General features: G+C 44.9%; 1 protein-coding gene across 1 annotated transcript in view; it reads right to left on the bottom strand.

Annotated features, from left to right (window-relative positions):
- The window catches only part of LOC108791884 (inter-alpha-trypsin inhibitor heavy chain H3-like), an 84,662-nt gene that overhangs the window by 27,552 nt on the left and 44,051 nt on the right, over positions 1–13,059 (bottom strand). The window contains exons 11-13 of the mRNA XM_018562487.1: positions 5,588–5,769; positions 2,997–3,182; positions 1,170–1,309 (exon numbers count right to left, since the gene is read on the bottom strand). Of these exons, the coding sequence (XP_018417989.1) occupies positions 1,170–1,309; positions 2,997–3,182; positions 5,588–5,769 (508 nt within the window). The remainder of the gene's footprint in view (positions 1–1,169; positions 1,310–2,996; positions 3,183–5,587; positions 5,770–13,059) is intronic.

Below are 13,059 nucleotides of genomic sequence, written 5' to 3'. Positions count from 1 at the left end.
AATTTTTCATCCTTTTTCACGATTGCTACTGTTGAGTGATGCATGTCAATAACCATGAAATGTTATAGATCCTTGATACAGTCATTATAACGACATCTTTGTTTATATGGCTATTGTTAAGCTTCTTCTCTTGTGTTCTGTATGATTTAGGCCAGTGTTTCTCAACCTTTTTTTTCCCTTCAAAAGTATGCAGAATCTTTAGGCATCCCAGGCCAAAATATAGAGTTTTAAGGGGGACCCCGCACAAAAAAGTAGAGTTCCTCCTTCACATCTGGAAACCCCTTCATATCACAGCCTCCCTTGAAATCAGGAAACGCCTTTCACACTAGAGTCCCCCTTTACATCTGTAGCCCACTTCATATCAGAGACCCCTCCTTTTACATTAGAAGCCTTCAGTTCCACCTTCACATCAGAGTCCTACCATCAAAAATGTTTGAAGCACCCCTGAGGAAGCCAGAAGGCACTGCAGGATGCCATGGCACCCTGGTCGAGAAAGGCTGATTTAGGCAAACATGTACTATTACCAACACTAACCTAAGCAAACAGTCCAAATATACTGTATATGCCACTAGATGTTATTTCATCTCACGATCAAGAAAGAATATATCTCATATGTTTGTTACCCACCTTTTCCAGGTTTATTTAGTGTGATACAACACAAGTCCAAATCACATATATGTTATTCCATTAAGTAAGGTTTATATAAAGTTCGCAATTGCCCACATTAGCTTTGTAATTGGTTTTTGCACATTGCAGATTAGCATCCCTATCCTCTGAATGTTGTCATTACTATTCTAAGCATGCTTAGGGTAACGGGAGGACGCTAGTTTGTGTCCTCCCGTTACTCCTTTAATAATTCAGTATAACAGTTTTGGACCCTGGCTGGCAGCCTTCAAACGTGAAAGTAGCGTACAGTTGTTAGGTTTCACACAGTACTGTCTGACATTTCAATAGGCTTCCCATACTTTTCAAAGGCAGTATGCACTGCTGTCATACATTCATTTATAGATCCTACTTCTGGGATTCACCTTATTGATCATGGATTGGTATCAAACTCCTATTGCAAATGTGATGGTGATGTCATAATATCAAGTAGCAAACGCATGAATATTTATGGATGCACAGCCATGTCATGTAAACTATATAAAACATTTCTTACAAGGACATACCGTTTCTCTAGCAGTTCTTGTATGGTTAAATAGGCCCATTGTCTCTCTATAAAGTCACCAAATATATATTGCAGTTTTTTGCTGGCTCCATCCTTGTCTTGGAGATCAATTTTTTCACTGTATTTCAATGATTGGTCTGCCTGTGTACACAACAAAATGTTTGTGATTTATACATTCAATTATTGAACTATAAATATGGTTTTATTTTACTTGTTTGCAATTGTAAAGTATGCTAAAATAATTGTATATAGTAATTTCATGCATTGTTTTAGAATCATTTTTAAAGCTGAACTCTTTTATTTAAAAACAATAATAGTTATGAGGTCCTTCAAGGATTAATATCGTTCTAAATGCAGCTAGTGTAAGTGCCTGCATCTATTCTCAGCCTCTTGTAATCCTCCATTCCCCGTGCCCCCTCTTGCTAGAAAGCCTGAGACAAGACTCTCATCCAGCGGCTGGGATCAATAGCCAGCCTGCTATTGGCTGTTTTAAATTGCAATAGCCAATAGCAGGCTGGCTATTGTACCAGCCCACTGTCTGTTCTCAATTAGCAAAGGAGGACCTGAAGGAGAGCCCCCCCATATGATAGCAATGATGCTGTCACATGTGGAGCTGTACATAAAATCCAGCACAATTCTGTGCTGGATTTTCTGTACTGGAGGGCAGGCTCATAAAGAGCGCCTGTCACCTCCTAATTATAACACATGTGTGATATCAATAAAAAGTTAAGGGAAAAAAATAAATTAAAAAAGTGATTAAAAAAAATAATAAAATAAAAATTTAAAAAGTGATAACAAAATGAAAAAGATGTAAACATTTAAAAATAATAAAATACAAAAGTGATAAAAAGGTAACACACTCCCCCCGCCATCTGCGTGTGGATAAACGCATGCGTAGGGCATTGTGTGTGTGTTCTCTCACACGCACAATGCACATTAGAGGGTAAGTTCACTTTCCCAAGTAATTTTGGAAAATGGAATTACCTGCTTAAATCTGGCCAACTCCCCCCCTCCCCCTGCTATACGTACCTTTTGTGGAATGGTCCTTCCCCTACGCTGGTACTGGTGTACTATCAGTACCCCATACTGCCATCCACACGCTAACCAATGAGAAGCGCTTCTTAGCATGCTTAAAGGAGAACTATGAGGTGAGTGCTTTTCACTCACCTCATAGTTGTAGCCGACCTGTGACAATGAGACTGTCACAGGTCGGCTCAGTAGATCGGGAGGTGAGCGAACCCATCCCGGCGTTCGCTCACCTCTCGATCCTGTCAAGGCTATCTGCCGTGACAGGGAAGGGGCTGGATTCCCCCCTCCCCGCTCCGATCCGCCAGCGCTGACTGGCGGAACGGACGAGGGAGGGGGCGGGTACAGCTGGCTCTGCCTCTAGATAGGCAGAGCCAGCTGTCACTCACGCAGCTGGGCGGATCCCGGCACAATTGTTGGGATCCGCTTCAGCTGCGGCGTCTCAGTATACCGCGAGCTACAGCTCGCGGTATACTGAGGCTAGGGTGACGGGAGGATGCTAGTTTGTGTCCTCCCGTTACCCTAAGGAGAACAATGGGGAAAAGCCTTAACCCCATAGTTCTGCTTTAAATATGGTTTTGGTTAAAATTATTTTTTGTATCAGGACAAGAATTATCATGGATTGAGTTACAGTTCATAATTATATAGAAACTGTCCAAAAATCATTTGTCTGCAATGTTTTAGAAAAAATGTAATATGTCCCTTTAAGAAAAAGTATCGGTAATTGGTACCGCCAACTACCTGAGGGAAAGTACTTGTACTTGGTCTTAAAAAATGGTATCAGTGCATCCCTGCTACTTACCCCTTCTGCGTTCACATCTACGGTAAATGAATTCAAGTCATTATCAGTTAGACGTCCAGCTACAACTAATTCACTGCCATCAAAGAATTGTTTGAAATTGTTCTTAGTTACATCAGCTATCGCATTCTCAGGATACTGCATCTGTATATCCACCAGTGTTGGGTTTGCAATTTCATTATAAAACCCCTAAGGATAAAAAAGAAAAAAGAAAACTAGTGTTGTAGTACTCAGCAGATAAGCTTATATATTGTTTTCAGTATTGTAGCTTGATTTATTTGTGAGATCCAGTATATAGGTATATTAAAAGCACAGACTGGTTTGTAGTTTTTAAAGTCACGCAAAAGGCATAAAAGAGTAACCACTCACTGCCATTCTTCCACACACAAAACTACAGAACACCTACAGTATGCTGTATATAGTAATCTACTCCCAGAGACATTTACCAACTAGTAGAATGCCACAGTATGGCTCTGGATCTCTCCAGAGGTGTTTCGTCTTTCCTAAACAAGGAGATTCACCCCTTAGAACCTATGTAATGTTTTCATTGCCTTCTCCCTGTTGGGGAAATTCCCCTTATTTCGTATGCAGTCACGAAGACAAAAAGTGGGAATAACTTTCCCCAGTGGGGACACAGACAACAATAAAAACCCAACATTGGTCCTAACCTTTCCCACTTTATTGCAAGGAAAAAAATTTTTTAATTGGAGTTCCACTTTAAACTGCATTGATAGGCTCAGAAATCAATAGTGAAGTATGGTAAGTGGTAGTAGCTGCGTCAGCCCCCGACTTTGAAAAGCAAAGTTGGTACATACACATGCTCTATTTTGGAGATTCCTGAGTACTCAAGACAGATTCAAAGGTATAATATTTATCCAATGGAAAGGTTTATGGAACCATTATGGAAAGGTTTATGGTAATAGGTTCTTATGTGAAACATACACATATGGGTGCATTCTTTTCAATGTTTAGTCCAACTTTTTAACATGGGTAACAATGTTATAATGTAAGAATTGATTTTATGACTTCCAGACTAACTGACTACTTCCCAGTTCCACAGTGCAGAGAGCATTTAAGCCAAACACAGCAACACTGTGTACAACAAAAGTTTAGCTGGTTCACAGACATCTTCTTGTTCTCCCAGGTCTCCAGGTCCCTGCCAGGTTCCAGCCTTCACTTAGCTTCAACTTCCAGGAGAGTCACTCTCCCTGGTTCTCCATCCTGGGTCAGCATCCTGGGTCAGCTTCCCAACACACTGGCAGGACAGCTTCAGGCCCTCGACACTGGGCCTCTATTGCTAACCACCTGAGGATCTGACCAGGCTACACAGCACAACAAGTATCCTCCCTGAGGCAGGAGCCCAGGAGGAAGAGAACTCACAAGGTCAGCCCCAAATATTTATGTCCTCCTAGTATGCACCACTTGCACTAAACCTCCTAGTGATTAGCCAGGGAGTCACAAATAGAACCCACCATTATTGATTATTCTGGCTCTATTACCAGGGTCACTTCCCAGCAGCAGGCAGAAACAAACAGCAACACTAGGCTTAGGGGAAAGCAAATTAGCACAGAACTATTAATTAGCTTTGACTGGCTACTGTCCAGCACAACTAAAGTTAAGGAGTCCTAATGCTTATGGCAAGGTGGCTATACATGTTTGCTAGATTCCATACTAACTCTTCGTTAGAGTTGATTATATGAATTGTAATCACACTTATGTTTAATTTTAATGTGATTGGAGGGGCTTAGCTTGGCATGCATTTCTTAAGCCCCCCCCCCCATGTATATTGCAGTTTACTAATCCTTAAATGTGTTGGCTGCATTGCTTTTCTTTTTTTCTACCTGGTGATCTGGCCAGTAACACACTTCCTGTGTTAGGGTTCCACTCTATAGAGGAACAATGGAGCCACCCTTGGACAGCACCATTGTCAACCTATGGAGAGGGGTAGTGTTACATATACTAGCAAATTTAGGTAGACTTGCCTGACAAATAAAATCCAAACTCCAGCCAACACTTTTTAAGCAGTTCCGTTTTTTTAAAATCTTTTTGGCATAAAAGGTTTATATAAGTGAATTAAAGCTAACCATTGTAAACACCCCTGTCAGTCTCATCCCTCTATATGCCTCTTTTGTTGGACACCTTGGTCTATTAAAGGAATTTGAAAAATAACAGACTTACTGACTGGATTACCAGGTGAAAATAAAAGTAAAACAAAACAGAAAATCAGAAAACCAATGCAGCCACCACATTTAAGGAATAGTAAGCTGCAATATATTACATATTTGTTACTATTTACTATTACTATATTACTAGTATCGGTATCGGTGCATCCCTAGTTTCAACAATTATACACTGGGTGGATGCTATTCACATGGGAGTCGTGCCTCTAGGTGGCGCTGACTAGTATAGATGTTTTGGTACTGTAAGTTGTAAGTCATATTTTACATATACCAACACAAAATTTTATGAAGGCAAGAACTGATCTTTCAGGATGAGGGATTTCTATAACAACAGCAGGATGCTTTTAACAGGATTCAATTTTAAAAAGAGAAAAAAAAAGATATTTATGAAGATGTAAAATAGCAAGTTCTAACCTCCAACTGTAAATCTGCATCTGCGTCTTCATAAATACGTCGAGCAATTCCAGAATTTTCTAGAGCCAACTTTTCCAGAAAAGGATAATCAACACTATAACCAAAAGCAAGACAATATAGAGTGTGTTTCCCATTGTTGGCTTTTTTTACATTTTCTTGTATTCTTGTAGGATTGCTTTCACCTAAACAATAAATTATATTAAACATGTTATTTCTAATTTCATGAACGTGTAATAGGCTACAATATACATTCATATAGAATTGTGAAATAATATTAGGATTTTGTTTGGATTTTAATCATATGGAGAGAATCGGCATACTGAATTTCTTCCAATTGTATACCTTGCTTGACTAAATGATGTCAACACAAGTCTTAAGAAATATTTGTGAATTTCTGGCACCTAATAATATTCAGAGTTATAATTACAGCTAGCAAGTCATAAAGTTACTACATGTAGGGAGAACAATTACAATAACTTATTTGAACTCAAAGACACTATTAACCATATAATTCTAAACACAATGGGGTCTATTCACTACGCTGCCGTAGGCAGCCAAGTGAATGACCGACCTGGAGTGAGCCGAACACTGTTCGGCTATTCACTTCAGGCTGGTACGGCTGATTTCAGCCGTATATCGGCTGAAATTAGCCATACATCGGTTGAAATTAGCCTACATCGGTTGGCTTCGGGTCGGTCGAACATGCTCAGCATGTTCGGCCGACACGAAGTGCAGAAGGAGTTCGACTCAGCCGATCCAACATCTGGATCGGCTGAGCTGAACCTCCTGCAGGCTACTCACTACTGTTCGGCCTATTCTTATAGATGCCGAACAGCAGTGAGTGAGTAGCCGAGGGACCTCAGAGGGACCGAGCAGAACAGAAAAACAGTTAAAGAAGTTTAAAAAAAAGTAAATAGAGAGCGATTGTGCGGAGCTAGTTTCTATTGTCCGGCGGCTCTGCTGCCGTCAAAAAAAAAGAGAAAAAAAACACTCCTGGGCTTTAAACACTCCTCTCTTTATTCTGACGCGGAGCCGTGTCAGAATAGAAAGAAAAAAAAAAACATTTTTGCCCATTGGAATGCATTGCTAGATTGCTATTGGCTATTTCAATTTGCAATAGCCAATAGTAAACTAGCATTGTACCCGCCCCCTGCTGCAGTTCTCCATCAGGCCCATCAGCAGAGGGCGGGTACAATGCTAGTTTACTATTGTCTATTGCAAATTGAAATAGCCAATAAGAGCAATGCATTCCAATGGGCAAAAAAAAATATTTTTTTTCCTATTCTGACACGGCTCCGTGTCAGAATAAAAAAAAAAAGATAGAGCAGTGTTTCTCTCCTTGGCGGCCGGGAGCGGGAGAGCGCCAGGGAGAGTTTGTGGTTTGGAGATCAGTGTCCCTGGTTAGCAGGTAACCAGGGACGCTGATCTCTCTGCAAGTGGCCGGAGCCAGCCGTAAGATCGCGGCTGGCTCCGCCCAGCTGTCAGAAGCAGGCTACCGCTCGGCCAGCTTCGGCTTTCAGCGCTGCTCAGCCGAGCCGAGGCATATGCGTTCGGCTCAACTGAGCCGCTCGGCCACGTTCGGGACCTATACGGGCTATAGTGAATAGCCCATACAGCACCCCTTCGGTTCTACTGAACCGAAGGGGTCCTGGGGCCGAAGCTAGCCAAAGGATCGGCCGAAGCTAGCCAAAGGATCGGCCGAAGCTACGGCTAGATCCTTCGACAGCTTCGTGAATAGACCCCAATGTATACCAAAACATGCACTGAAACACTAGTCTGTCCTAATTAAATAAAAGTAATATCCTACATTAGGCAAACATACAGAAGGAATGAATTTGCTTGAAAGCAAAACCGTAGAAAGATGTTGCCCTTTTTACCTGTAAGTTTTGTTGGAAATGTTGGAAATACAACAGTATACTGATTGTATTACTTGGGCAACTATGTCTTTTAAGCACTAGATGGCATTGTAGTGCAATGTTAGTAGCTATGCTTATGTATACTTATCTAAGATATATATTGTTTCCTAATAATACTGTATTCCTGTATACAAACATGTAACGTCCTTCTAAGCAAAATAAACGTAATTCAGCATTCCTTAAGATCTCAGTGCTTCCTCTAAACACATAACCAACAGGTTATGGGCCCAGGCACTAAACAGAATATTGCAAGTCAACAAGTGCTGCATCCAAGCTACCGAAAGATGGTTTGCTGTTCAGATATGAAGTTTGCAATCACAAAGCTCAACAATAGCAACTACCAGCTATGAAAGTTCAAGATAATCACATGGTGGCATTACTGCTATGCAGCCTTCCAGAGTCATACAGTGCTCTTATTAATGCTCTAGAAACAAGACCTGAGCAGGAACTATCACTAGAATACACCAAAGGAACATTAATCTATCAATATGACAGAAGGAAAGAAAATATGCAAAATGAAGAAAACGGGAAAGCCCTTAAAGTAGAATTAAACCTTCCTTTTTTTGCATATATTTACTGCTAGCAACTTAGACTGTTTTAGCCAGAAATCCATACAATTTCTAATGGATGAACATTTTTTCTTACAGGGTTTATTCACAAAGGGGTGAAAAGTAGGGATGAGCCGAACACCCCCCTGTTCGGTTCGTATTCGAACATTTGAATGGCCGAAATGTGCGAATACGAAATCGAACTCAATGCAAGTGTATGGGGGTCGAATGTTCGACCCCCATACAGTTGCCGGTACATGTAATAAATACAGTGTACTGGCCCCCTTACCTCTGCTGCTGTCCCGGCCTCCGGTCCCCTGGTCCGTCCACTCGCTGTCCCAGCCTTCGGTCCCCTGGTCTGTCTGCTCGCTGTCCCTGCGGTCCGTTGGCTTTTCTCCTTCAGTCCGGCCGCGGCTCCTCTGCCCCGCCCCCTGCCTCCACTTCGTCTGCAGGCTGGGAGCCATACCTTCAGGCCCCTCCTCCGCTGAGCCCTGATTGGGCAAAGTCTTGCACCTGACCTGTGGTCAGGTGCAAGACTTTGCCCAATCAGAGCTTCAGTGGGCATTCTGTATTATGGAATGTACGCGGTCGAACAGACCGCGAACATCCCATAAAGTTCGGCGCTCGTCGAGCACTCGAACTGCCGATTTTCGATTCGAACTCATGTTCGAATCGAACACTCGGCCCCTCCCTAGTGAAGAGTTTGGAGAAGGCAGGAGAAGTGAACAATCTAGGACAACATAGCTGATTTGGAAAGATTCTCCAATTCAGCTCACTTTCCAGTTCAGCTATGTTGTCCTAGATTCTTCACCTCTTCTGCTTTCTCCAAACTCTTCACCTTGTTGTGAATAAATGTTAATGAGCTATCCCATACTTCATAGATAAAACCCAGGAAGTGAATGAGAGTTTAGTGTTAACAAGACAAGTATTGGAAGGAGAAGGGAAGTGATGTGCACACAAGCTTGGTTAAAAGGAAGGCTGCTGGGGGCGTGGCTTGGGCATGAAGGAGTGAGGACGTGCCTGTGAGAGCTCCCGTCCCGGCCGCTTACATATACGCTAACATCTGAACATCTATGCACCGGAGAGGGGTCACAACCTAAGCAGGGGAAGAAGAGATACTCACCCCCAACTCCCGCGGACACCGAGGACTCGCAAGGGCGCCATCGACGCCTTCTTCGCGGATCGCGGCAGCGAGGACAGGGCTGCATCCAAGATGGTGCCGGACCGGCCAGCCAGTGAAGATCGCGCTGGGCCCTCGCCCCCGGCTGGGGTAAGCGATGCTACGGCGGGGAGTTCCCCGGGCACACACCGGCCACAGAGCCCGGCTGCTGATATGCTGGCAGGGGATGCAGACCTTAGGTCACATATCTGGTCTCTCCCCACTAAGGCTGACCTGTACATGTTTATGAACAGGATGGAGCAGGACATTGCTGAAATGAGGCAGGAGACTGCACACTTGGGGAATAGAGTGGACTCCCTGGAAGCCTTACAGGATGATTCATTGGTGGCCATGTCCCTCCTTAGAGAGCGCAGCTCCACACATGACAGGCAGATCGCTACCCTTTTGAACCAACTAGATGATTCCCTGAAGCCACGGGGCCTAAGGACATTGTCCCCACATTGCAGGGCATCTTACGGAGTATTTTAAGCCTGTTACTGGAGACCCTATAGAAATAGACAGAGCACACCACTCCTTGGGTCCACCCTCCCCTAATGTGGATCAACCTAGAGATGTGATTTGTAAACTACACAAATACTCTGTGAAGGAGGCCATTATGTCTATTATGAGGGATAGGCCCCAGTTGGAGTTTGATGGCGCTACGCTCCAATTTTTCCCGGACTTATCTAAACGCACGCTTATGCAATGGAAAGCACTGCGCCCTCTGTTGGACTCGTTTCGCAAGGCGCAGCTCCCATATTGCTGGAGCTTCCCCTTCCGCCTGCTGGTCCGCAAAGAAGGCAAGACAGTATACCTGACGGAAATGGGTGACCTCCCTGGCTTTTTGAAAACTCTTGACCTCCCCAAGATTTAGCTGCTAGACTGGAATGTGTCTCCTGCAATACCGCTACCAGCTTGCCAACCCCCCTGGCAGACTGTTCCCCCTAGGCGGCCTGGAGGACGTGACCCGCCTTCCCTAAGCCAGGGGGGCTCATCAGAACCTCATTGAGGGCTCTTTTTGAAAGCAAATGGTGACTTTGCCATGTTTTTGCACACCTGATTGTACCCCGGGGATCTCAGGACTCGCTTTGCTTTCAGCAACTCCCCCACGTGATCAACCCCCGTGGTTGCGCGGTACTCTGCGAACACGGTTCTTGTTTTTGAGCTCATGCTGGCTTTTTCTACTCTGCTTCTGCCCGCACCCTTAAAGTTCTACTGAAGTTTTATTATCTCAGGATGTCTACTCCCACATAGCTTACCTCCCCAGGAGGAACGCGCCACCCTAAGTTGGCCGGGAAGGGTCGCACCCTCCCCTGTTATGCCCTTTCACGTTACCCGCATAGGATTGTCCCCCTTAAGGGAGACGTGTCCTGGATGGGACTTTTTGTTTCCCCTCCTGGGAGTCCCTGGTTTGGTGGCTCCTCGGACTAGGGAGGCACTACAAGTTGGCCTTATTGCCCAATGTTATCATTTTTTTCTGTGTTGGATTTGTATTGATTTACTTTTCCCTTTGTTCTTTGTACTTACCTTGTATGTGTATGTCCTATCTAGGCTCGCAATACGTTACAGGCTTGGTGGCATCCGACCTTCTCCTTGTGATACTCTAACATTACCATGTCGGTGTTGAAGATATTATCGTATAATGTGCGGGGTCTCTGCCCTCCGAACAAGTGGAACAGACTGTGGAGGGAACTGAGGCACCTGGGAGCACAGGTAGTAATGTTGCATGAAACTCATTTTCGTGATAATGCTGTACCCAAGCTGCCTACACATATGTACTCTGGTTGGTATCTTAGTAACTCCCCCATTCCCAAATCCTGCGGGGTTGCGATAGCTGTCCATAAGAGGTGCCCCTTCCAATTCCTTGACCAAGTGACAGACCCTAATGGCCGGTTCGTGTTTTTGAAGGGGTCCATTGAGGGCCAGATTTTCACATTTGCCACGGCATATGTTTACAATACCCGTCAGCTAACGTTCCTGGACTCTTTGCTAGTCAAACTGACGGACTTCCAGGAGGGCCTGCTTGTGCTAGAAGGGGACTTTAATTTGAGTCCTAATCCAGTACTGGACACGTCCTCGGGCACATCCACACACTCCCTTGCGGCTCTGAGACATTTCCGCAAAGCCTTCTATGACAAGCACTTACTAGACACCTGGAGGGTGACTCATGCATCAGATAGAGACTACAGCTACTACTCCCATGACTCTTATTCCAGGATAGATATGCTGTTTATTGATCAATACTACCTAGGCGCCTTGTGTGAGGCGACTATTAACCCCATTAATATATCCGATCACGCCTCTGTCTCTCTCTCGATTTCATTGCCCCGGGTCCCCAGCACTTCGCAGACCTGGCGCCTCAATGAGAACCTGCTTGACGACCCAGAGACGGCAGGTGTGACCTCAGAGACGTTGTGCCTTTACTTCTTAGAAAACACAGTGGGGGAAACCTCGGTGGGCTCAGTGTGGGAAGGGCACAAGGCAGTGATCCACGGAGTACTGATTTCACAGGGCTCGAGATTGAACAAGGCTAGGAAGGCTGAGCTTGACTGCTTGACAGCTTTGATTCGGGGAGCAGAGCAACGCCACAAGCGCATGGGTCTCCCCCAAGATGCCCAGGAATTGGTCACCCTCCGTAAAAATCTGACAGACTTCTTAGACCTCCAAATTAAAAAGAAACTATGATATGTCTCTCACCTGTATTATGAGCAAGGGAATAAATGTGGACGCCTGCTAGCTAGGGCATTGAGGAAGAGGCGAGAGCTGACCCACGTCCACAAACTTCAAACCCCCTCGGGGTCCCCGGTTTATAACACTTTCAAGATAGCAGAAGCCTTCAGAGACTACTATGCCACACTATATAACATACACCCTACTAGGCACCCAGAGGCATTATCCGCCAAAAAATCCCTTATTAGCAAATACCTGAAGGAAGCGGGCCTTAAGAAGCTTTCCCCCTCCATTGCGGCTGACTTGGATAGACCTATCACCTCAGACGAAGTGGAGGCGGTCATTAAAGCGTCACCTAATGGGAAGAGCCCGGGCCCGGATGGCTTCTCGAAAGCTTACTACATGAAATACTTGCCCCTGCTCTCCCCACATTTATGTTCCTACTATAATGCCCTGGCCAAAGATGAGTCAGCACCCTCAGGGGCTTTGCTGGCTTATATCACGGTCCTCCCAAAGGAGGGCAAAGACCCCTCTACCCCTCAAAGTTATAGGCCCATATCGCTCCTTAATACAGATTTGAAGTTTCTCTCCAAGATACTGGCCGACCGCCTGAAGGTCTTCCTGCCCGCTGTTATCCACCCAGACCAGACCGGTTTTATACTGGGGAGGGAGACTAGGGACAGCTCCCTTCGAGCGATCCAAGTGGTTCAATGGGCTTCCCACCGTGCCTCTTCCTCCTCCTGTCCACTGACGCTGAGAAAGCGTTTGACAGGGTGGATTGGACGTTTCTGAGGACGGTGCTGGAGACCTTGGGGCTTGGCCCCCTGATGCTGGGCTGGGTGGCCTCTCTCTACAGTGACCCATTGGCCTGCGTGAAGGTGAATGGTACCCTTTCCAACCCCTTCAGAATTGGAAATGGCACCAGGCAGGGATGTCCTCGGTCCCCGCTCCTGTTCGCGCTGACCCTGGAACCCTTCCTGAAAAAGGTCCGCAACAATCCTGATATTAAAGACCTGACGATTGGCTCTCAGGAACATAAATTATCTGCTTATGCAGATTACATCCTTTTTTATGTTACGGATCCCGTCACCTCGCTCCCTAACTTGGTCTCGGAGTTCGCCCATTATGGACAGCTATCCAACTTCAAAATTAACTACCTGACTAATGTCTTTATTCAAC

The sequence above is a fragment of the Nanorana parkeri genome, unplaced genomic scaffold (genome assembly GCF_000935625.1).
Source record: "Nanorana parkeri isolate BGI_ZX_2015 unplaced genomic scaffold, ASM93562v1 scaffold579, whole genome shotgun sequence".
In the NCBI taxonomy this organism is placed as follows: domain Eukaryota; kingdom Metazoa; phylum Chordata; class Amphibia; order Anura; family Dicroglossidae; genus Nanorana; species Nanorana parkeri.
This window is presented reverse-complemented; position numbering and strand designations above follow the sequence as displayed.